We start from the raw sequence: 25,036 nt of genomic DNA on the forward strand, positions 1-25,036 counted from the left end.
GCATTGGCAATGGCTGCAAGTGCCAACTACTGAATTATGGCAGGGGGAATTCTCCCTGTCAGAATACAATAGAACAGTAGGAGTGTATTACATATATTATTGTGTTTATGCAGGAATCTCTTTTTATTATTTAAATGGCTGGTTGAACAAAAAACTACCCGTGTATGCCCAGATTTTAACGAAGTAGTGACACATTTTTCCATGTTACAACCAAAAACGTAAATGTATTTTATTGGGATTATATGTGAGATAGACCAACACAAAGTGGCATAATTGTGAAGTGGAAGGAAATGATAAATGTAGAATTTTTTTAACAAATATCTAAAAAAGTCTGGCGTGCATATGTATTCAGCCCCCTTTCCCGATACCCCTAACTAAAATCTAGTGGAACCAATTGCCTTCAGAAGTCACCTAATTAGTAAATAAGAGTCCACCTGTGTGAAATGTTAATCTCAGTATAAATACAGCTGTTCTGTGAAGCCCTCAGAGCTCTGTAAGAGGACCTTAGTGAACAAACAGCATCATGAAAACCAAGGAATTCTCTAAACAGGTCAGGGATAAAGTTGTGGAGAAGTTTAAAGCAGGGATTAGGTTATGAAAAAAATATCCCAAGCTTTGAACATCTCACAGAGCACTGTTCAATCTGAAAATTGAGAGAGTATGGCACAACTGCAAACTGCACAACTGCAAACCTAGACATGGCTGTCCATCTAAACTGACAGGCCGGGCAAGGAGAGCATTAATCGGAGAAGCAGCCAAAAAGCCTATGGTAACTCTGGAGGAGCTGCAGAGAGCCACATAAATTATTAGTTGTGCACTCCACACATCTGGACTTTGTGGAAGAGGGGCAAGAAGAAGCCATTGTTGAAAGCAAGCCATAAGAAGTCCCGTTTGCAGTTAGCGATAAGCTACAGTATGTAGGGGACACAACAAACATGTGGAAGGAGGGGCTCTAGTCAAATGAGACCAACGTTTAACTTTCTGGCCTAAAAGAAACGCTATTTGTAGTAAAAAAACAATACTGCACATCACCCTGGAACACAGCATTCCCACCGTGAAACATGATGGTAGTAGCAGCATCATTTTGTAAGAATGCGTTTCTTCAGCATGGACAGGGAAGCTAGAAGATGGATGGTGCAAAATACAGGGCAATTTTAGAAGAAACCATGTTAGAGTCTGCAAAAGACTTTAGACTGGGGAAGAGGTTCCTCTCCAGCAGGACCACGACCCTAATCATACAGCCAGAGCTACAATGTAATGGTTTAGATGAGGGGTCTTCAAACTTTTCAAACAAAGGGCCACTTTATTGTCATTCAAACTTTAGGAGGGCCGGATTGTGGCCAGCGGCAGGGGCAGAAAATGTCCTGGACCCAGCTCCAGTGAGAATAAATGTGGTTTCAGGGTCGGTGATCAGTAGGAGGAGGCGTAGGGCCCCTATCAGTAGGAGGAATAGTATCCCATCATTGATATTATTAGAAGAAAAAGCGCCCCCTTGTTGGTATCAGTGGGAGGAATAGTGCCCCAAGGGCCGCATAAAGGCTAGCAAAGGGCCACATCTGGCCCTCGGGCCGCAGTTTGGAGACCCCTGGTTTGGATCAAAGAATATTCATGTCTTAGAATTGCCCAGTCAAAATCCAAACCTAAATCCAATTCAGAATCTGTGGCAAGACTTGGAAATTGCTGTTCACATATGCTTTCCATCCAATCTGACAGAGCTTGAGCTATTTTGCAAAGAATGGGCAAATATTGTACGCTTTAGATGTGCAAAACTGGTAGAGACATACCCAAAAACAATTGCAGCTGTTATTGCAGCCAAATATGTTTCTACAAAGTATTGACTCGGGGGCTGAATACAAATGCACGCCACACTTTCTAGATATTTATTTGTAAAAAATGTTGAACATTTATAATTTTCCTTCCACTTCACAATTATGGGCCACCTTTTTGTTGGTCTATCATATAAAATACATTTCAATTTTTGGTTTTAACATGACAAAATGTGGAAAATGTCAAAGGGGTATGAATACTTTTTTAAAGGGCACTGTAATATTACAGCAAAGTGGCTGCATCATTTAGTACTGGAGATAGTTTGTTTGGGCAATCTTGTCCCAAACAATTATAAAGTGTGTTGTAACATGGCATTTTACTTTAATATTGTCAGGTCAATGGAGTGCAGAGGCAACTTAGGGCAAGCTGCCAGTTCATAAAAATTCAAACCATTCCCTTGCTTCTGCTTAAATCTTCTACAGACTCCTACTTTACTGTGGGGGCACATGTATTTCAGAAGCCTGGATTTTAAAAGCAAATTTGTGTCCAAGGAAGTAAAAACAATGTTAAAAAACACAAAAAAAAAAAACCCCAAAAAAAACCAGAAACAATACAACTGCAACAGGAACAGTGGGGACATAGTGATAACTTACAAAGCCACTGCCCATGATGCGATAGAGACCCTTGAGCGACTCCAGATCCTTGTTAGTAAAGTGGAACTGAACCATTCGTGAATTTCTGAATAACGGTCCTAAGGTAGTCTGAAGAAAACAAAAAATGATATATATTATTACATATTATATATATTTAGAAAATATAAAAGTGTATTTTATAAGTGTTCTACATGCAAAATCTGTCTTTTATTTTTACCAATATAAAAACACAATAAAAAGTGTCTGTTTTCATTAAGTTGTTTTTCTCCCCACCAATGCAACTCACAATAGCCATATGTCATTTCAGATTTTTTTGGCCATTTATTTTTTAAATTTAAGACTTTTTTCTTTCCTGGCTTTCCTTTCACACGTCCATTGCAGGAACAAGAAGAATATATTCTTCGAGGGATGCTGTGAATGCTGTAACGTCACAACACATCAGACCTGCGGGCAATTTATCTATTCCGAGAACTTCTCTGAACGCAGCAGTGAACGGCAGCTGAACAGAAGTTCTAGGCAACAGAATAAAGCCTGGTACACACTACAGACAAAACACAAAATAAAATCAGACGAAAAACACCACTTTCGGAGTGATCATCCGATAATCTATTCTCAAGTACACAGCTTTCAAATGGCAATCACATCAGTTCATTCAAAATTATCCAAAGGGACAACCACGAAAAATGTTCCCGTACGATACCAGAACGAACGATCTTCGGTTTAATCAGTACAGTATTGGTCCATAAAAAATTGAGTGACCAAGACCGCACATGCTTAGAAACGAAAGAATATATTGCAATACAATACATAACATTATCGCAGGAAGATGTATTCTATCTTTTGAAAATTTTCATCACTCTAGTAACCTAATAATTTTCGATATGAAACTAGCATGCAAAAAAAAATAAAAAAATTATCAGATGTCTGATATTTGCATCATGTGTACGAGGCTTAACTGTAAATTCATTATCTAGGAGTACAATACAGGACATAGGACTTGGATTTAGAGACAATGGTTTAAATGCAAGCTACCTTTTAGGTGACTGGACACTGGCTAAATAAATTTTCTAGGGCCGCCCCCAGGGCATACTCGTATAGCACTGCCCACTTAGACTCAAGTTCTTTAGCAAGCAAAAAGGAGGGATCAAGACACAGAGGGGAGGGGCCTGGGTCATGTATTGTACTCCAAGATAAGGAATTTACAGCTACTGCAAGTCCAAAAAAATTTTTTTTTATAATTGTACAGCAGAGTGTTCATTGAACATGGGACATACCCAAACAAACTGAGTGGGCAACAACATAGCAAACAGAACTGCCAACAGGCCCACAAAATAACAAGGGTTAGAAAACCCAAACACCTGGAAGGACCTTGCAGCTGAAGCCTGAACATCCACATGGTAGAACTTGAATAAAGTGTGACAAGAGAACCCGGTGGTGCCTTGTAAAATCTAGAAAACAGAAGCTTAAGGCTAAAGAGCCAGAGTGTCCAAATATGGGTGGAAAGATGCATTGAGTGATCCAAAGATTGTGTAAAAAAAATAGCACGGCCCGATAAAATGTATTTGTAGTATACAGTCAGGTCCTTAATGGGACATTGACACAATTCTAATCTTTTTGGCTCTATACACCACCACAACTTGAAATAAAATGAACAAGATGTGCTTTAGGCTGGGTTCACACTATACTACACAACTTTCATCCTACTTTGCTCTGCGACATTGCTCCTACACTGATCCTATATTGGTCCTACATTTATCCTACATTGGTCCTATATCCATCCGACTTTCATGAACAGGATACTACTTTGATCCGACTTTGCCCTGGACTTGAAGTCCGACTTTCAATGAGCGGGGATCCGACTTGGATCCCTGCAAATATCAGGCACTGTGTTTGATATGAATCTTGAGGGGGAACTCCACGCCAAATTTTAACAAAAAAAAAACAGCATGGGTTCCCCTCCAAGAGCATACCAGGCCCATGGGTCTGGTGCGGATTTAAAGGGGAACCCCCTACGCCGAAAAATCATCAAGACTGCAATCCGACTTTGATCCTACTTCAATAATATTCAATGGAGTGAAGTAGGATCAAAGTCGGACCAAAGTAGTACAGGGAGCATTAGAAAAGTCGCTCCGACATGTGTCGGACCAGTTAAGACGGCTCCCATAGGGAAACATTAATTTTCACACGTCATGCGACATGAGCTCCCAATGTCGGAGCGTATGTTGGACTAGTGTGAACCCGGCCTCAACTGCAGACTTTGAGCTTTAATTTTAGGGTATTTACATCCAAATCAGGTGAACGGTGTAGGAATTACAACAGTTTGTATATGTGCCTCCCACTTTTTAAGGGACCAAAAGTAATGGGACAGATTAACAATCCTAAATCAAACTTTCACTTAGGGCTGCAACTAACGATTATTTTCATAATCGATTAGTTGGCCGATTATTGTTTTGATTAATCGGATAATAGCCTAAAAAAAAAATGCATTTTTTTTAGCCAATTTGTTGTTGGGCAGATTACAAAACACAAATTGCCGCAAAAAACATTACATGCTTTTCTGCAGCTTCTCCGTTCAATTATATTGAACCAAAAAAGACAAAACAGCACCGTTTTACGTTAAAAAGTCCTTGCATTTCCAAATATGCAGCAGCTGAAAAAAAAAAAAAAAAACATGGATGTGAATGTGTCTCATAGGAAAACATGCAACTTAACTGGGGTTAAAAAAACAAAAATAAGTACAAAGAGCAAATAATCGCTACTGTAAGGGGTTCATTTTTTTACTGTGGGACAGTGAAAGTAATATTTACAGTAGCGATTTGCGTTGTTGTACTATAAAAGGGCTAATTTTTTTTTTTTAACCCCATTATGTTACTGGCCGATTAATCGATTATGAAAATTGTTTCTTTCCTTCTCCATACTCTTCTCTTCCCATCACTCTGGTACAAGTTGATCTTGGTTTCATCTGTCCATATGATGTTCCAGAACTGTGAAGGCTTTTTTAGATGTTTGGCAAACTTTAATCTGGCCTTCCTATTTTTGAGGCCCACCAATGGTTTACATCTTGTGGTGAACCCTCTGTATTCACTCTGGTGAAGTCTTCTCTTGATTGTTGACTTTGACACACATAGACCTACCTCCTGGAGAGTGTTCTTGATCTGGCCAACTGTTGTGAAGGGTGTTTTCTTAACTAGGGAAATAATTATTCGTCATCCACCACAGTTGTTTTCCGTGGTCTTCCGGGTCTTTTGGTGTTGCTGAGCTCAACGGTGCGTTCTTTCTTTTTTAGGATGTTCCAAACAGTTGATTTGGCCACACCTAATGTTTTTGCCATCTCTCTGATGGGGTGGTTTTGTTTTTTCAGCCCAATGATGGCTTGCTTCACTAATAGTGACAGCTCTTTGGATCTCATATTGAGAGTTAAGAGCAACCGATTCCAAACGCAAATAGCACACTCTGGACCTTTTATCTGCTCCTTGTAAATGGGATAATGAGGGAATAACACACACCTGGCCATTGAACAGCTGAGCAGCAAATTGTCACATTACTTTTGGTCCTTTAAAAAGTGGGAGGCACATATACAAACTGTTTTAATTCCTACACCATTCACCTGATTTGGATGTAAATACCCGCATATTAAAGCTGTAGGTCTACAGTTAAAGCACATCTTGTTTGTTTCATTTCAAATCCATTGTGCTGGTGTATAGAGCCAAAAATATTAGAATTGTATTGATGTCCCAATATTTATGCAATTAATATATTACCATGGGATTATTATTATTATGGACCTACTTTGTACTTACAAGATTGTCAAGACAGTCTAACTTGAAGGCACAAAAGCAAAAGCTTTTGTTCTCCAATATTGTCATTAAGCTTACCAATTTGTCTGTAGAGGCCTGATAAATGAGCTGGAGGGCAGTTAGACTTTCATCTTAATGGGTCATACTATATCGCTTTAGGGTGCCAAGGCTGGCACGACTGAGATTTGAACCATGTATGGGCAGGCTGAACTTACCCAAGTTGATCGATCAACTGGGGTAGAACCAGGCTTTCAGATTTTATAGATGACTAATCGCTAGTGGCTGGTATAGCCACTAGCAATAATCACCATCTCCTCATGGTGGGATGGCTTTCCTCGCCGGGAGAATACAATGGCTCAGCAGGAGGGATTTCCCTGTCATACTGTCTGTGGTTGTAAGCAATTTGTTCTGTGTATGGCCTGCCTAAGTTGGCTGCCTGTTTGTGTCAGGAGGTAAGCTTAAGAACTTGAAGCTCTTGAATACATGTTCTGGACATCAAGTCACCAAAAAGCAATCAGATAGTAGTTGGGGGAAGAGTCATCACATCAGAGGAACTGAGTTCCATCCAGTCGCTTTCTTAAGATTTGATTATACCATTTGGACCAATCAATCAGAGATTGGTAGCGAGTGGAAGGAATGATTATAAAAGGTGGGTGCACACTATAAGAAAAATCGGACAAATTATTGTCCGGTTTTCCTCGATGTATCAAAGTCGAAACCGAGGATGCAAATAACGTATGAGAATTCCTGTACAACACAGGCTTTTTTGTTGTTTTTTTCTGATCATGCGCGGTCTTTCGTATCCGTTTTTTTTCTTGTATGAAAACCGTCCAAAAATAGTTCACATCAGGTTGAAAAAAGACACAAGTCTAGTTCAACCATAAAAATACTGTATTTATCGGCGTACAAGACACACTTTTTCCCCCTGAAAATAGGGGGCAAATCACTGGTGCGTGTTATACCCTGACAGCGTACCTCGGAGGGGAAGGTCGGGGACGAGCGCCGCCATCTCCCGCTTACTAGGCTCTCACGTCACACACACACACACACACAGTCCCGCCTCCGCCATCGGCATTGGACCAGTGTTCTGTCTATCACAGGAGCTTGTCCAATGCCGATGGTGGAACTGTGTGTGTGTGAGCCGAGTAAACAGGAGATGAATGCTTGGCTGTTGTGATGTTCAGGCTGCTTTGATAAAGGTTGGCTGTAGATGAGGCAAACAAAACTTCATTAAATCAGGATGCATTTAGGGCATTGATCAGGCTGCATTGAGGGCATTGATCAGGCTACATTGAGGGCATTCATGGGCACTAACCCTTCATTTGCTTCAAAATTGTTTATTTAAAAAATTGTTTTTTCCTGAAACTTCCCGCTTTAAATTAGTGTGCGTGTTATACACCTGTGCGTGTTATATGCCGATAAATACGGTAAATAAAAATAATATCATACAATCCCATAAACCCAATCCTATACCCACAGTTGATCCAGAGGAAGGCAAAAAAAACAACAGCAAAACATGATCCAATTTGCTACAGCAGGAGAAAAAATTGCTTCCCGACCCCCGAGAGCCAATTAGATTTTATCCTGGATCAACTTTACCTATAAATATCAGTACCCAGTTATATTATGTACATTTAGGAAATTATCCAGGCCTTTCTTAACCACTTCAGCCCCAGACCATTTGGCCGCCCAAAGACCAGAGCACTTTTTGCGATTCAGCAATGCATCGCTTTAACTGACAATTGCGACGTGGCTCTCAAACAAAATTGACATCCTTTTTTCCCCACAAATAGAGCTTTCTTTTGGTGGTATTTGATAACCTCTGCGTTTTTATTTTTTTGCGCTATAACCAAAAAAAAAGCGTAAATTTTTGCTATAATAAATATCCCCCAAAAATATCTAAATTTTTTTTTCTTTCTCAATTTAGTCCGATACGTATTCTTCTACATATTTTTGGTAAAAAAAAAAATCGCAATATGCATGTATTGATTGGTTTGTGCAAGTGTTATTGCGTCTATAAAACAGGGGATAGTTTTATGGCATTTTTATTATTTATTTTTTACTAGAAATGGCGGTGATCAGCGATTTTTATCGTGACTGACATTATGGTGGACACATTCGACACTTGAGACCATTTTGGGACCATTGTAATTTTTATAGCAATTAGTGCTATAAAAGTACACTGATAACTGTGTAAATGACACTGGCAGTGAAGAGGTCAACCAGTAGGGGGAGCTGAAGGGGTTAAGTGTGTCCTAGGGATGTGTTCTAACTGTGTGGGGGCTGTGTGTGACAAGAAAATGATCACTGCTTCAGATTACAGGGAGCAGTGATCAGTGTCCTGTCACTAGGCAGAATGGGGAAATGCTTCTTTACATCAGCATTTCCTCATTCTTCCTCTCCGTGAGACGATCACTGGACTCCCGGCAGACAGAGTTTGCGGGACCCGCAGTCACACTCACGGAGCTTGCGGTGGGTGCACGCGCCCACAATGCTGTGTCTTAAAGGCGACATACCCATACGTTGCTATGCCCAGCCGTGCCATTCTTTCGACATATATTGTTGTGCAGCGGTCAAGCAAGGGGTTAAAGTGGTTGTAAACCCTAATAAAAAAACTGCAAGACAAAAGGCATAATGAGCTAGTATGCATAGCATAGCGGACTGAAGCAATGGCACTTAGGTGCCATTGCTTCAGTTTTCCCCAGTGTGCATGTGCCGATAACATTGGCACATGCAGGGGACAGGGCATATCTCCTAAACGGTGCAGGTTTAAGAGATATCTTGGGTAGCTACAGGTAAGCCTTAATTAAGGCTTACCTGTAGCATAAAGTGGTTGTAAAGGGTTTACAACCAATTTAAAGCCATCTACTGAGCTTGCCAGAACCACCTCTGGAGGGAGTCTATTTCACAGACAGTTGTTACTGTGAAGAAACCTTTCTGTATTTGGAGATGAAATCTTTTTTCCTTTAGGCGTAAAGAGTGCCCCCTTTTCCTCTGTGTTGACCGTAAAGTGAACACCACCAAGTTCACTATATGGACCCCTTATATATTTGAACATGTTGATCATATCCCCCATTATTCTCCTGTTCTCAAGATGGAATAAATTCAGTTCCTCTGATCTCTTCTCATAGCCGAGTTCCTCCATGCCTCGTATCAGTTTGGTTGCCTTTCTCTGCACTTTCTCCAATTCCCTAATATTTTCGAGAACTGGAACCCCAAAACTGAACTGCATATTCCAGATGAGGTCTTGCTAATGACTTGTACAGGGGCAAATGATATTGCTCTTTCTGGAGTCCATACCTCTCTTAATACAAGAAAGGACTTTGCTTGTTTTGGAAACCACAGCTTGGCATTGCATGTTATTATTGAGCTTATGAGCTACCAAAACCCTGAGATCCTTCTCCACTATGGATCCCCCCCCCCCCAGTTGTACTCACCCTAGTATGTATGATGCATGAATATTCTTAGCCCCCCAAGTGCATAAAATAGGATTTTTGTACTCACCATAAAATCCTTTTCTCCGAGTTCATGGACGGACATGGCAGTAATCTTGACAAAGTGGGTATTAGCCTTCATTGAGGAGTGACTAGGCAGAAACTTGTAGAAAGTGTTACTCACCTCAAACACAGTACAGCACCGCCCCTCTGGGTATAACTCCTCTCGTTGCATGCAGCAGCCCAGTTCGTCAAAAAGCAGTACAAACATAAAAAAGAGGGGTGAGTGCTGTGTCCGTCCATGAACCCAGAGAAAAGGATTTTACGGTGAGTACAGAAAATCTATTTTCTCTTTCGTTCATGGACGGACACAGTAGCAATCTTGACAAAGTGGGACATCCCAAAGCAGTGTAAAAAAAGGAGGGGTGCGAACAGCATTAAACAAACTTCCCCCCAAAACAAAACAGAGCTCAACTGAGGAGTTGCAACCTTAGACAGCCAACTGCAAAACCTTGCGGCTGAAAAAAGCATCCGAAGATGCACTCACATCAGCCTTGAAAAATGTAGTAAAAGTGTGAACGGACGACCAAGTCGCCCCGTTACATACCTGGGAAACAGACACTTGATGTTAGAAAGCCCAAGAGGCACCTATTGCCCTGGTCGAATGCGCCATGACAGGAAAGGGGGGCGCCCGACCCTTTATGGCGTAAGTCTGAATCACGATCTGTCGGATCCACCTCAAGATGGTGGCCGACGAGACCGCCAGGCCCTTCTTGGGACCAGCCACCGAAACAAACAGTGAGTCTGACCACCGGAACGGAGCAGTAGCAGATAAGTATACTCTCAGAGCTCGGACATTTTCCAAGGAATGCAACGCCGCCTCTTTATGATGCGACGGCCGAGGACACAAGGATGGAAGTAAAATGTCCTCATTGAGATTGAAGGCCGAAACGACCTTCGGCAGAAAAGAAGGCTGCGGACGCAGCACCACCTTATCCTTGTGGAAGAGCAGATAGGGAGCCTTGCACGACAAGGCTGCCAGCTCAGAAACCCGTCTAACTGACGTAATAGCCACCAAAAAGACCACTTTCTGAGAAAGTGTCAACAAGGGAGTTTCCCTAATGTTTTCAAACAGTGGTTTCTGAAGCACCGAGTGGACCAGATTCAAGTCCCACGGAGGTAGTGGAGGACGGAGCAGAGGGGCCACATGCCGAACCCCCTGCACAAACGTTCTCACAAGTGAGCCGCCAGGGGTCATTGAAAAAAGACAGCCAGGGCAGATATCTGCCCCTTAACCGTACTTAAGGCAAGCTTCTTAGTCTACCCCATGTTGTAAGAACAGCAGGACCCTGGAAACCAAATAGGTACGCGGATGCCACCCCATTTCTTCACACATGGATATGTAGGCCTTCCAAGTGCGATGGTAAATCTTCCTAGAGGATGACTTCCGAGCACTCATGTTAGAGATCACCGAATCTGACAGGCCCCCGGTCTCTTAGCGCCTGGCTCTCAAAAGCCATGCCATTAAAGCCAGCGACTGTAAAGCAGGATGACGTATGGTACCTTGCGACAGCAGGTCCGTTCGTAGCGGTAGACTCCAAGGGGCGTCTGCTACCAGATGCACTAGATCGGCGTACCAAGGACGCGGAGGCAAATCCGGAGCAAATAGGATTATTGGAATCCCTTCTGCCACTACTCTGCGATGCAGATGAGGAAGGAGCATCAGAGGAGGGAAGGCACATTAGCCGATACTGACTCCATTGTGCCACCAACGCATTTGTCGCGTTTGCCAATGGGTCTCTTGACCTGGCCACAAACCTCAATACCTTCCGATTGAGTCGAGAAGCTAGAAGATCTATGTCCGGCTTGTCCCATCTTTGGCAAAGGAGCTGAAACACATGCAGGTGTAGAGACCATTCTCCTTGGTCCAGCATCTCCAGAATTTCCTTCTGCAACACTTGAGTGTGAAATTGAGCATAAGGTACCGCCTCAAAGGAGGCTACCATGAGATCCAGGATCCGCATGCAAAAGCTAAGTGCCGACCATCTTTGGGATGTCAACTGCCGCACCACAGCCCAAAGGGTCTGCAACTTTCCCACAGGGAGAGAACTTTCGCCTCTGAGTGCAGAATCAAACCCCAGATATTCTAGGTGTTGAGTCGGCACCAATACAGACTACTGAGTGTTCAGCACCCAACCAAAATCTCGGAGGGTCCGACAGGTTATAGACACGCTCACCTCTAATTCTGAGCTTGAAGTGTCCCTCAGAAGAAGATCGCCCAGGTAGCACACGATAGCGATGCCACGCTGTCTTAGCAGAGCCAGAATCGGGACAAGCACCTTGGTGAACACCCTCGGTGCCGATGCCAGGCCAAAAGGGAGAGCCACAAATTGAGAGTGGTCCTCCCCGACTGCAAAGCGCAGGAATTTATGATGCCTGGTGCATATGGGAACATGCAAGTATGTGTCCTTAATGTAAAAACGCCAGAAAGTCCCCGGGATGGAGAGTAGCGACAACAGAGCGAACTGACTCCATCCGGAATCTTTGTACCTTCACAAAGCAATTGAGGGCCTTGAGGTCCAGGATTGGACAAACCCCATCCTTCTTTGGTACTATGAACAGATTTGAGTAAAACCCCTCCTGTACTGGGACAGGAATGATCACCCTGCATATAGGCAGATCCTGAACCGCCCCATACAGGGCTTCCCAACGGGTCGGCTGAAGCTGGAGGGGGAACATTTGCTCGGTGGGCAAGAGAGAAACCCCATCTTGTACCCTGAGGAAACTACTTCTTAAACCCACCGGTCGGAGATCAGAGATGCCCACTGGGTCGCGAAGACGTCCCCCCCACCCGAGAGATGGGTGGGGCAGACCTTCATGCGGACGCAGATTTGTTTGCAGGCTTGTTGGGCTTGCAAAAACCTGGGACGTTTCTGTCCCTCAGCAAGCACTTTATCGGCCTGAGATCATTTACCTGCCGCGCTGGGTGGACGAAAAAACGCTTGTGGGCGGTGAAGGCGGGCCCTTACCTACGGCGTGGCTCCTTACCCTTTTTGGATTGTGGGAGCAGGGTACTCTTACCTCCTGTGGCATCTTTAATAATGTCATCCAGAGATGCTCCAAAAAGTCTGTCGCCCTTTAAGGGGTTGGAAAGGTAAAAAAATGTTTCCTAAATAGCTTATTTTACCTTAGTGCAGTCCTTCACTTACCTCATCCTTCAATTTTGCTTTTAAATATCCTTATTAGGGTTGAGCGAACCTGAACTGTAAAGTTCGGGTTCGTACCGGACTTTTGGTACCCGGACCCGAACAATTTACTGTAAGTTCGGGTTCGGTGTTCGGCAATGTAATGGCGCGCTGCAGGGCAGCCAATCACCATTTGTTTTACTTGTGTGACCTAGAAGCCATCACAGCCATGCCTACTAATGGCATGGCTGTGATTGGCCAGTGCAGCATGAGACCCAGCCTCTATATAAGCTGGAGGCAGATAGCACAGCTCGTCACATTGCTATTAGATAGGTGTCAGACTGTCCTGCTTCAGAAATCAAATTACTCAGCGATCTACATAGCACAGCAAGTCACTCTGCTTTAGATGGTTAATTTAGGGAAAGGTTCCTACCTGGTTTTGCTTTTAGGGAGAGAAATAGGAGTCAGTCCTGCTTCAGATATCAAATTACACCAGCACTGCATATGTTACTGTGAGATACACCCTTTAGATACTTTAAAAGCAAAAGCAGGCAGGAACCTTTCACTAAAGTATCTAAAGGGTGTATCTCACAGTAACATATGCAGTGCTGGTGTAATTTGATATCTGAAGCAGGACTGACTCCTATTTCTCTCCCTAAAAGCAAAAGCAGGCAGGAACCTTTCACTAGAGAGAGAAATAGGAGTCAGTCCTGCTTCAGAAATCAAATCACACCAGCACTGCATATGTTACAGTGAGATACACCCTTTAGATACTTTTCTTCTATTGTGCTATTCAAAAAACATCCATTTAGGGAAAAAAAAAATTGCAGTGTTTCCTCCATATCTGTACGTGTGAGATAAACACTTTAGCTACTGTTCTTCTATTTTGCTATTCAAAAAACACCCATTTAGGGCAAAAACATATATTTTGCAGTGTTTCCTCCATATCTGTACGTGTGAGATAAACACTTTAGCTACTGTTCTTCTATTTTGCTATTCAAAAAACACCCATTTAGGGAAAATCATTTTTTTTGGTGCGTTTCCTGCATATCTGTACGTGTGAGATACACACTTTAGATACTGTTGTTCTATTGTACTATTCAAAAAACACCCATTTAGGGCAAGATCCTACATTTGAGAAATATGAGGAGAATGTCAAATAAGGGACGTGGCCCCGGTCGTGGTGCTGCTGGTGGAGCTCCTGTTGCAGGGAGAGGACGTGGTCGATCTGTGCCAGCTACACGCACAAGTGAAACACCTTCCTCAGGTGAGAGTAGGCGACAGAGCCTGCAGCGGTATTTGGTCGGGCCTAATCCGGCTCTACGAATGTTGAGGCCAGGAGCAGAACAGGCGATAGTAGATTGGGTTGCCGACAGTGCCTCCAGTTCCTTCACATTGTCTCCCAACCAGTCTTGTGCTGAAAGATCAGAGTTGGCACCTGCAGCCGATGTCCATCAGTCTTTCACCTCACCCCCTTGCAAATCAGCCAAGCAGTCTGAGCCCCAAATCATGCAGCAGTCTTTTCTGCTTTTTGATGACTCTGTTGTCATGGTTTGCCAGGGCCATCCACCTAGCCCTGCCCCAGAAGTGGAAGAGATTGAGTGCACCGATGCCCAACCACTTATGTTTCAAGATGAGTACATGAGGGGACCATCACAGCACTTCTCGGATGATGAAGAAACACAGTTGCCAACTGCTGCTGCTTTCACAATTGTGCAGACCTACAAGGAGGGCAGTGGTGAAGACTGGGTGGACGACGATGAGTTCCTTGACCCCACATGGAATCAACGTCATGCAGGTGACCTGTGTAGTTTAGAAGGAAGAGGCGGTGGTCGCACAGAGCCACCAGTACAGCAGAAGAGGGAGCAGGGTGCAAAAGCGGAGCGTCCGTCCCCTAGACAGTACGCCTGCTACTGACCAACGCAGCAAGGGACCAAGCACACCAAAGCCAGGTCCAAGGCGTTCCCTAGCGTGGCAGTTCTTCACACAATGTGCTGATAAGACACAAGTGCTTTGCACGCTGTGCAATCAGAGCCTGAAGCGAGGCATAAATGTTCTCAACCTGAGCACAACCTGCATGACCAGGCATCTAAGTGCAAAGCACGAGCTGCAGTGGAGTAGACACCTCAAAAACCAAGAAAGGTCTCTGGCTCCTCCTGCTTCCTCTTCTGCTTCAGTCTCAGCCTCTTCATCCACCTCTGTAGTGACAGTGGCACCTGCCACCCCGCAATCAGAGGATCGGCAAGCAACACTACCACCTGGGTCACCAGACATCTCCACAATGTCCCATGGAAGCATTCAGCTCTCCATCTCCCAAACACTGGAGCGGAAGAGGAAATACCCCCCTACCCACCCGCGATCCCTGGCCCTGAATGCCAGCATTTCAAAATTCCTGGCCTTTGAAATGCTGTCATTCCGTCTGGTGGAGACGCAGAGTTTTAAAAGCCTGATGGCATTGGCTGTCCCACAGTACGTCGTGCCCAGCCGCCACTACTTTTCCAGGCGAGCCATCCCTTCCCTGCACAATCAAGTGGGGGACAAAATCAGGTGTGCACTGCGCAACGCCATCTGTGGCAAGGTCCACCCAAGTACGGATACGTGGACCAGTAAGCACGGTCAGGACGTTATATCTCCCTAACAGCACACTGGGTAAATGCAGTGGCGGATGGGCCTGAGGCGGATAGCAGTTTGGCGCATATCCTTTCACCACAGAGGATTGCAAGGCGCTTCAGTTTGCCTCCTGTTGCCAACTCCTCCTACTCCGCTTCCTCATCCGGTCAGCGTAACACATTCACCACCAACTTCAGCACAGTCATGGGTAAACGACAGCAGGCAGTTTTAAAACTTTCCTGTATGGGGGGAAAAACCCCACACTGCGCAGGAGTTGTGGAGGGACATGGAACAACAGACCGATGAGTGGTTGGCAGCAGTGAGCCTCAAGCCGGGACTGGTGGTGTGCGATAATGGGCGAAATCTCGTAGCAGCGTTGGGCCTAGCCGGTTTGACGCACATCCCTTGCCTGGCGCATGTACTGAATTTGGTGGTGCAGAGGTTCCTTAAAACTTACCCCAATATGCCACAGCTGCTGCAAAAAGTGCAGGCCGTCTGTGTGCACTTTCAGCGTTCTCACCCTGCTGCTGCTGCTCGCCTGTCAGCGCTGCATCGTAACTTCGGTCTTCCCGCTCACCGCCTCATATGCAACGTGCCCACAAGGTGGAACTCCACCTTGCACATGCTGGCCAGACTGTGCGAGCAGCAGCAGGTGATAGTGGAGTTTCAGCTGCAGCACGCACGCGTGAGTCGCTCTGCGGAACAGAACCACTTCACCACCAATAACTGGGCCTCCATGCGAGACCTGTGTGCCTTGTTGCGCTGTTTCGAGTACTCCACCAACATGGCCAGTGCCGATGACGCCGTTCTCAGCATTACTATACCTGTTCTATGCCTCCTTGAAAAAACGCTTCGGGCGATGATGGAAGAGGATGTGGTACAGGAGGAGGAGGAGGAGGAGGAGGAGGAGGAAGAAGCATCGGGATCATTTCCAAGGCTTTCAGGGCAGTCATTCACAACTGGCTCAGAGGGTGGGTTCCTGCACCAACAAACGCCAGGTACACAATTGTTCAGCAAGGGCACAGTTCTGGAGGATGACGAGGTGGAGGATGAGGAGGAGGAACCATGTTCACAGCAGGGTGGCACCCAGACCAGCTCATGGCCATCACTGGTGCATGGCTGGGGGGATACAGAGGACACACCTCCCACAGAGGACAGCTTTTCGTTGCCTCTGGGCAGCCTGGCACACATGAGCGATTACATGCTGCAGTGTCTCCGCAACGACCGCCGTGTTGCACACATTTTAATAGGTGCGGATTACTGGGTGGCCACGCTGCTGGATCCCCGTTACAAGGACAATGTACTGTCCTTAATTTCCTCACTGGAGCGTGATCGCAAGATGCGCAAGTACAAGCGCACGTTGGTAGACGCGCTGCTGGTGGCATTCCTACCTGACAGCGGGGGCAAAGTGGAAGCACAGGGCGAAGGCAGAGGAGGAGGAAGAGGTCGCCAACGCAGCCGGGCGAAACGCCAGCACCTCAGAAGGCAGGGTTAGCATTGCCTGAAATGTGGAAAAGCTTTGTCAGCACGCCACAACAAACAGCACCACCAGCTGATATGGAACGTTTTAGCAGGAGGCAGCATTTCACCAACATGGTGGAGCAGTATGTGCGCACACGCCTACACGTACTGAATGACGGGTCTGCCCCCTTAAACTTCTGGGTCTCCAAATTGGGCACATGGCCTGAGCTTGCCCTTTACGCCTTGGAGGTGCTGGCCTGCCCTGCAGCCAGTGTATTATCTGAACGTGTATTTAGCACGGCAGGGGGCGTCATCACAGACAAGCGCAGCCGCCTGTCCAGAGCCAATGTGGACAAGCTCACGTTCATTAAAATGAACCAGGCATGGATCCCACAAGACCTGTCCGTACCTTGTGCAGAATAGACACGTATACCAGCCTTACCCAGCCATTCTTGTATTTCTGATCTTTCTCACTCTTTTGGGGTGTGCCCTAATTTAAAAAATAAATATATTAAAAACAAAAACCTGTGTTGGCTACCTCGTCCTCCTCCACCGCCGCTTCCACCTACACCGCCACATCCACCACCACCTCAACCTCCTACTCCATATGGACCTCGTCCTCCTTGGTCTATTTTTTTTTTTTTTATGTATTTTATGTTATTTTAAGTTATTTCCCTATCCACATTTGTTTGCAGAGTATTTGCCATGCTCTTACTAACATTTTGCTGCAATTTGCAGCCCTCTAGCCCTTTCCATTAGTTTTTTTAGAGACATTTTAGTACTGAAAAGTTTGGGTCTCCATTGACTTCAAATGGGGTTCGGGGCAAGTTCGCTAATTGCATATACCTGCCTTATTTCTTCTGAGACATCCTCACTTCCTGTTCTTCTGTCTAACTCCACACAGTAATGCAAGGCTTTCTCCCTGGTATGGAGTGTCGTGCTCGCCGCCTCCCTTGGACTACTGGAGAGTCAGGACGCCCAGTAACATACAGCTCCTTTATCGGCAACGTAGAGAGCGTCTTGACTCTCCTGTAGTCCAAGGGAGGGGGCAAGCACGACACTCCACACCAGGGAGAAAGCCTCAGTCTTCTTGTCCGCAGGGTCCTTGAAAGCAGGAGCCACTTCCACCGGAATCGTGGTTACCTTGTTTAATCTGGACACAGGAGGGTCCACTATCAGAGGAGGGGCCATTTTTTTCAGGAAACTCTCCTCAAAAGGGTAACGAACCGCCAAATTTTTAGGGACCAAAAAAAACTTGTGGTTTGTCCCACTCCTTGTATAAAAGTTTGTTTAGATAAGACACACAAGGAAACACCTTAGCAGTGCGGGTCGGCTTACGGAACCCAAAAGGGACCGACGCCTCTGTTGCTTCCGCAGACTCCTTTATCTTTAGAGTATCTCGCACTGCGGTGATACGATCACCTACCAGAGCCTTTTCGCGTGCTGACCCGGAGTCATCCTGACTGTCCGGCCGATCTCGGTCCAAATCCTCAGAAACAGGGCCATAAGCTGTAGCTGGGCCCGGCTCCGTATCCGATCAGAGTTGTCCCCAGAAGATGGCGGGGAGGGGACGCTTTTTACCCCCGTGTTCCCACTCGCCGCTTCTACCTTGGCAAAAAAAGCCTCCAGGATCGCCGACATAGCGTCCATCAATACATCGGGTGCAGGGGCACCAATTGCCAACTCAGGTGTTTCAGGGGAAGAGGCGTACGCTTTTGACACCATGCTGACCTACGTGCCCGACACCCACAGGGACTCCAGGCAAGGTAACAACAGCCCACCCTCCTAGCAGCCACAGAGACGAGCCCCCCCCCAGAGGACTCACCACCCTTGAATGGTACCGCACAGCTGCCATCCTCTTCCTACTTGAGACCCTCCGCAGCATGTGTCTGTTGATTTGCGCAGGTTAAATTTACACTAGAGGCCAAAAGCCCCCACAAAATGTCCGCCGTACTGTAAAACGACGCGGACCACAAGAAAATGGCCGCCGATCGGCAGATAGAGGCCAAACAGGCACCGCCAAAATGTCCGCCGACAGCATTGAGGGAGAAACACACAGGCAAGCAAAAACGGACACTCTTAATGGCAGCCCTCTAACACCCCAGTAGCGGACGTACAACGCAGTTCCCACCACAGATGGAGCCCCACCCAGGTGTACCCCCGTGTGACGGTATCGGTATGATATCCCCGTCAAGCATTCCCTCCTCTCCATACAAGAACATCACAGGATTCCCCACACATGAGTCAAGACTGGATGCTGGAACCAAGACACTTTATTGACACAAAAACTCAGCTTATATGTGGTTACAGCCTGTTAGGAACGCCCCCCTCACACAGTGGGGTTTCCCATACAGATTATAGGAGACAAGTCGGAGCCGACCATGCAGACACGTTTCTTTAGATAAAGACATCACTGGAGTTAATTACTACACTGAAGCAATCAGAATAATTAACATACTACTTCTCTAATCATTTAGCCTGATGATACAATACACATCTTTTAAGGGTAACCACAGATCTTCTTTACACAACACAATAGATCAATTAACGTTTAGAATAGTGAGGGGACATTAGCACGTCAATAACCTGTCAGAGGAATGAATCACACATGAAATTCCTTTCTACCTCTACCCATGGCTAGCAGGGAGCAGTACACTGAGACATATAGGCAAATGTATCACACCCCGGTCCCCAGCAGACAGCCTAGCTCACAGAGCCCAGGGAGGAGGGGAGGAGGGAAGGAAGGGAGGATAGGAAGGATGGAACCCCCTACTCGTGTCACGGCAGCCAGCCAGAAAGGGAGGAGAGAGGAGCCGCCCGCCCGAGCCGGGATCTTTACAGTGCATGGTGTGGAGGAGGCTTATAATTGCCGCCTTCTGGAGTCTGCGGCGCCTATGATGGACATCACATGTCCCGCGGTAAACACAGGAAGAGGGAAGTGATGTGATCTCTCCTCGTGTCGGTCTTTTCAACCGCCGCTGAGGAGAGAAGTCATCACACAGTAAGTTGCACCTAACAGTACACTGACACAGGTACACATAGGCACACTTAACCCCCCCCCCCAGTCACCGTCGATCACCCCCCCCCCAGTCCCCTGTCACTGAATGCAGTGATCATTTATTTTCTGATTACTGCATTTAGTGTCAGTGTGACAGAAAAAAGTGTTAGGGCAGTTAGTCTTAGGCCCCTTTAGGTCCAGGGTAGCCCCCTACCCCCCCAATAAAGGTTTAACCCCTTGATCACCGCCCTAGTTAACCCTTTCACCCCCTATTGCCAGTGTCACCAAGCGATGGGTTTTCTGATCGCTGCATTAGTGTCACTGTTGCTGCTAGGCAGTTCATTTTTTTTGAGGATCGCCGCCAGGTTCTATAGCGCTAGGTACCCCCATAAATAAAGTTTTTAACCCCCGATTGCCCCTAGAGTTAACCCTTTCACCAGTGATCACCGTATAAGTGTCACTGGTGACGCAGGTTAGCCAGTTAGTTATTTAGAAAACGTCAGGTACCCCCATATATTACCTAATAAAGGTTTTAACCCCCTCATTGCGTCCTAGTTAACCCTTTCACCAGTGATCACCGTATAAGTGTTACGGTTGACGCTGGTTAGTTTGCCGTTTATAGCATCAGGGCACCCGCCGTATATAACCCAATAAAGGTTTAACCCCCTGATCGCCCGGCGGGTGATATCAATAAAATGTTAGCGTCAGTCAGGGTCTGCGTCGCCCCAGGCAGCGTTAGGTTAGTGCCAGTAACGCTTACACCCACTCGCAAAGCATACAACCCCCTTAGTGGTATAGTATCTGAACGGATCGATACCTGATCAGATCTATACTAGCGTACCCAGCAGTTTAGGGTACCCAAAAACGCATTGTTAGCGGAATCAGCCCAGATACCCGCTAGCACCTGCGTTTTGCCCCTCTGCCCAGCCCAGCCCAACCCACCCAAGTGCAGTATCGATCGATCACTGTCACTTCAAAAACACAACACACATAACTGCAGCGTTCGCAGAGACAGGCCTGATCCCTGCGATCGCTAACAGTTTTTTTCAAAGCGTTTTCTACATTTTCCTTTCTATAGTCAGGTGCTTTTTTTACCTGTGAATCATCACCAGTGTACCACTAAATTTAGAGCCCAAAATGGCAAAGCGAATGTACACTGGTGAAGAGGCTTTTAGGATCCTGAGCATGACAGATACTGAAGAGGAGGAGGTCACGCATCTGTCAGATTCGGGCTCAGAATACGATCCGATTTACGACAGTGGCTCCATGTCAGATAGCTCTGACGACGAAGTTGTGGTCCCTGCTAAGGCCAGGCGTACCCGACCCCGTTCTGATGTTGTTGAGCAGCAAGAACCGCAAGCACCAGCGGCCTAGTACACCCTGGTCGTTCATCCAGCACTGCAGTATCACGTGGTGACGTGGCGAGTCCCATAAGTGCAGTTCAAGCTGGCAAGCACAAGTAGTGTCCCGCTGCCACCAAGAAGAAGACAAAGACAGGCTGTATTCACTGTATTTCATGTTAGATCTCTATAGATCTATTGTGGACCAGACTAATTGATATGCTGGTACCTACATCGCCGCTAATCCCCAGACCCTCCTTGCCAAAGAATGGAAACCTCTTGAGGTTTCCGAATTTAAGACCTTTCTGGGCCTTACACTCAATATGGGCATACACCAATTTCCTCAGTTGCGCATGTATTGGTCCACAGAGCCAATTGACCATATGCCCATATTCTCTGCTCACATGGCCAGGAAACGATACGAGGCGATCCTGCGGGTCCTGCATTTCAGTGACAATGCACTTTGTCGTCCGCGTGGAGACCCTGAATTTGACCGGCTCTACAAAATTAGGACCCTCATAAACCATTTCAACGAACGTTATGCAGCCTTGTTTAATCCACAGCAAGTTGTATGCGTTGATGAGTCCCTAATTAATTTTCTGGCCGCTTGTCTTTCAAGCAGTACCTTCCCAGCAAGCGTGCCAGATACGGGGTCAAGCTCTATAAGCTCTGCGACAGGGCAACAGGCTACACATGGAGCTTTAGTGTTTATGAGGGCAAAGATAGTGAGGTAGAGCCAGAAGGATGCCCAGATTACATGGGGAGCGCTGGCAAGATCGTTTGGGACTTGGTGTCACCCTTATTCGGAAAGGGGTACCACTTGTATGTGGACAATTATTACAGCAGCGTGCCACTTTTTAGTCACTTGTTTGATCGTCAGATTGGAGCATGTGGCACCGTGCGACCTAATCGCCGGGGCTTTCCCCAGAGGCTTGTAGATTCTCGTCTTAGGCTGGGGGCGAGAGCCTGCTGCAGATGTAATAATTTGCTCGCTGTGAAGTGGCGGGACAATAAGAATGTTTTCGTTCTTACCACCCTTCACGCAGACACGACAGTACAAATTCGTACGGCGACTGGTGTTGTGGAGAAACCCCTCTGTGTCCACGAATATAACCAAAATATGGGAGGGGGGAACCTCAACGACCAGTTGATGGCGCCGTATCATATTGCCCGTAAGACGAGACGTCTTTCTTGCATTCCAGAAGGAGATCATCACAGAACTCCTGTATCCAGGCGGTTCTGTACCTCACCATCCCCTACCAAATGCAGTAAGCCGACTGCATGAGAGGCATTTTTTGTATGCCCTCGAGAGTACCCCTACCCAACGAGCCCCCCAAAGAAAATGTTGTGTGTGTAGCAAGCGCGGATTTAGGCGTGACACCCGTTATTTTTGTCCCCAATGTCCTGCCGATCCTGGTCTTTGTATTGGTGAATGTTTTGAACGCTTCCACACTAGAAGTATTAGCGTAGGGTAAAACATTTCACAGGCTAGGCACACTTACACAGGGTGTCCCAAGATGCCATTGCATTTTGAGAGACCCAAACCTGGAACCGAAAAGTTGAACAGTTACAGTTACAATAAAAAAGTGTTAAAACAAAAAAAAGGAAAACAAAAACAAAAAAATAAATAAAAACAAAAATAGTTGTCGTTTTATTGTTCTCTCCCTCTCTATTCTCTCTCTATTGTTCTGCTCTTTTTCACTGTATTCTATTCTGCAAAGTTTTATTGTTATGTTTTTTCATGCTTGCTTTTCAGGTATGTAATTTACTTTACTGTTTTAAGGTACGCCATTCAGCTGTTGCGCGGACTTATTTATCTTGACAGCAACAGCGTTTGCTCCCACGATATTTAAAGCTGTGACTCCAGTGCTGTAGGAGGTGATTTCACCACCACAGTTAAAAAAAGAGCATATATGCCGAAGCACGGAGGCTTTCCCGTGGAAAAGTCTGACCATGTGTACACGGCATAGAAAAGTCCGACCATGTGTACGCAGCATAACTTTTTTGCGGGAGGATGCCCCCATGCTTCGGCATATATATATATATATTTTAGGCACAGGTTGCGTTAAAAAATGTTTTATTTTTTACTATGTTTTTTTTATTGGTATTTTCTTTGCAGGTATGGTATGATCTTACTGTTATACTGTAATGTTACTTTGTTTTAATGTTAACCATCATTTGCTTAGCAGGTACGCCATTCAGTTGCAGCGCGGATTTATTTAGCGTGACAGCAACAGCGTTTGCTCCCACGATATATATAAAGCCGCGACTCCAATGCAGTTCACCACAGTTCAAAAAAGAGCATATATGCCGAAGCATGGGGGCATTAGGGGCGGAGGAGCGATTTTGCTCCTAATGCCACGTACATACGGTTGACATTCCTACGGAGGCTTTCCCGTGGAAAAGTCTGACCATGTGGACACGGCATAGAAAAGACCGACCGTGTGTACGCGGCATAGAAAAGTCCGCCCGTGTGTACGAGGCATAACTTTTTTGCGGGTGGATGCCCCCATGCTTCGGCATATATAAATGGTGCATGTATGCCCATCATTAGAAGTGGGTGGATGAAGGGAGGTATTATAATGGTGGGCATACCCACCGATCAATCCATATGTGAAATTACACCCCAAAATACATTCTGCTGCTTCTCCCGAGTACGGGGATACCACATGTGTGAGACTTTTTGGGAGCCTAGCCGCGTACGGGGCCCGAAAACCAAGCACCGCCTTCAGGCTTTCTAAGGGTGTAAATTTTTGATTTCACTCCTCACTACCTATCACAGTTTCGAAGGCCATAAAATGCCAAAATAGCACAAAAAACCCCAGATGACCCCATTTTGGAAAGTAGACACCCCAAGGAAACTGCTGAGAGGTATGTTGAGTCCATTGATTTTTTTTTTTTTGTCCAAAGTGATTGAATAATGACAAAAAAAAATTCAAAAAGTTGTCACTAAATGATATATTGCTCACACATGCCATGGTTATATGTGAAGTTGCACCCTAAAATACATTCTGCTGCTTCTCCTGAGTACAGGGATACCACATGTTTGGGACTTTTTGGGAGCCTAGCCGCGTACGGGGCCCCAAAAACCAAGCACCGCCTTCAGCATTTCTAAGGGCGCAAATTTTTGATTTCACTCCTCACTACCCATCACAGTTTCGAAGGCCATAAAATACCACAAAACCCCCCCAAATGACCCCATTTTGGAAAGTAGACACCCCAAGCTATTTGCTAAGAGGCATGTACATCACGGGACACAGAGTCTAGTAATTACTAAGTGGGACGTCCCAAAGCATTGCCTACTGAGGGGAGGGAGACACAAATAATGCAGACCGCCACCAGACGCGAGGACCTATACTGCTGCCTGCAGCATACTGCGCCAAAAAGTGGCATCCTCTTGCCGTCTTACATTCACCTGATAGAAATTAGTGAACGTAAGCACCGACGACCAAGTTGCGGCCTTGCAAATCTGAGTCATAAAGGCTTGGTAATGCACTGTGCATGAAGCGCTTACTATCCTGGTAGGGTGCACTCTAAAAGAAACAGGGGTAAACCCTCTCTTTAAACCACAAGCCTGAATAATAACCTGATGAATCAACATTGAAAACAATTGATTTAGACGCTGCCTGCCCTTTCCTGTGGCCTCCTGGTAGCGCAACATCAGTTTTCCGTATCCGAGCAGCCGCTTCAGATAGGCCTTAACTTTTCTTACTCTAACGAGAGAGTGTAACCATTTTAATAGCTGATCTGAACACTGCCTGCCCATTTCTAGGGTCTTCTGGCAGCACAAC

At 45.8% G+C, this 25,036-nt stretch overlaps 1 protein-coding gene across 4 annotated transcripts in view; it reads right to left on the minus strand.

The window, feature by feature from the left end:
- The window catches only part of MED25 (mediator complex subunit 25), a 555,669-nt gene that overhangs the window by 145,535 nt on the left and 385,098 nt on the right, over positions 1–25,036 (minus strand). For all 4 annotated transcript variants that reach the window (XM_040327573.1, XM_040327575.1, XM_040327572.1 and 1 more), the window contains one exon: positions 2,421–2,528. In XM_040327573.1, the coding sequence (XP_040183507.1) occupies positions 2,421–2,528 (108 nt within the window). The remainder of the gene's footprint in view (positions 1–2,420; positions 2,529–25,036) is intronic.

This window comes from Rana temporaria, chromosome 10 (genome assembly GCF_905171775.1).
Source record: "Rana temporaria chromosome 10, aRanTem1.1, whole genome shotgun sequence".
In the NCBI taxonomy this organism is placed as follows: domain Eukaryota; kingdom Metazoa; phylum Chordata; class Amphibia; order Anura; family Ranidae; genus Rana; species Rana temporaria.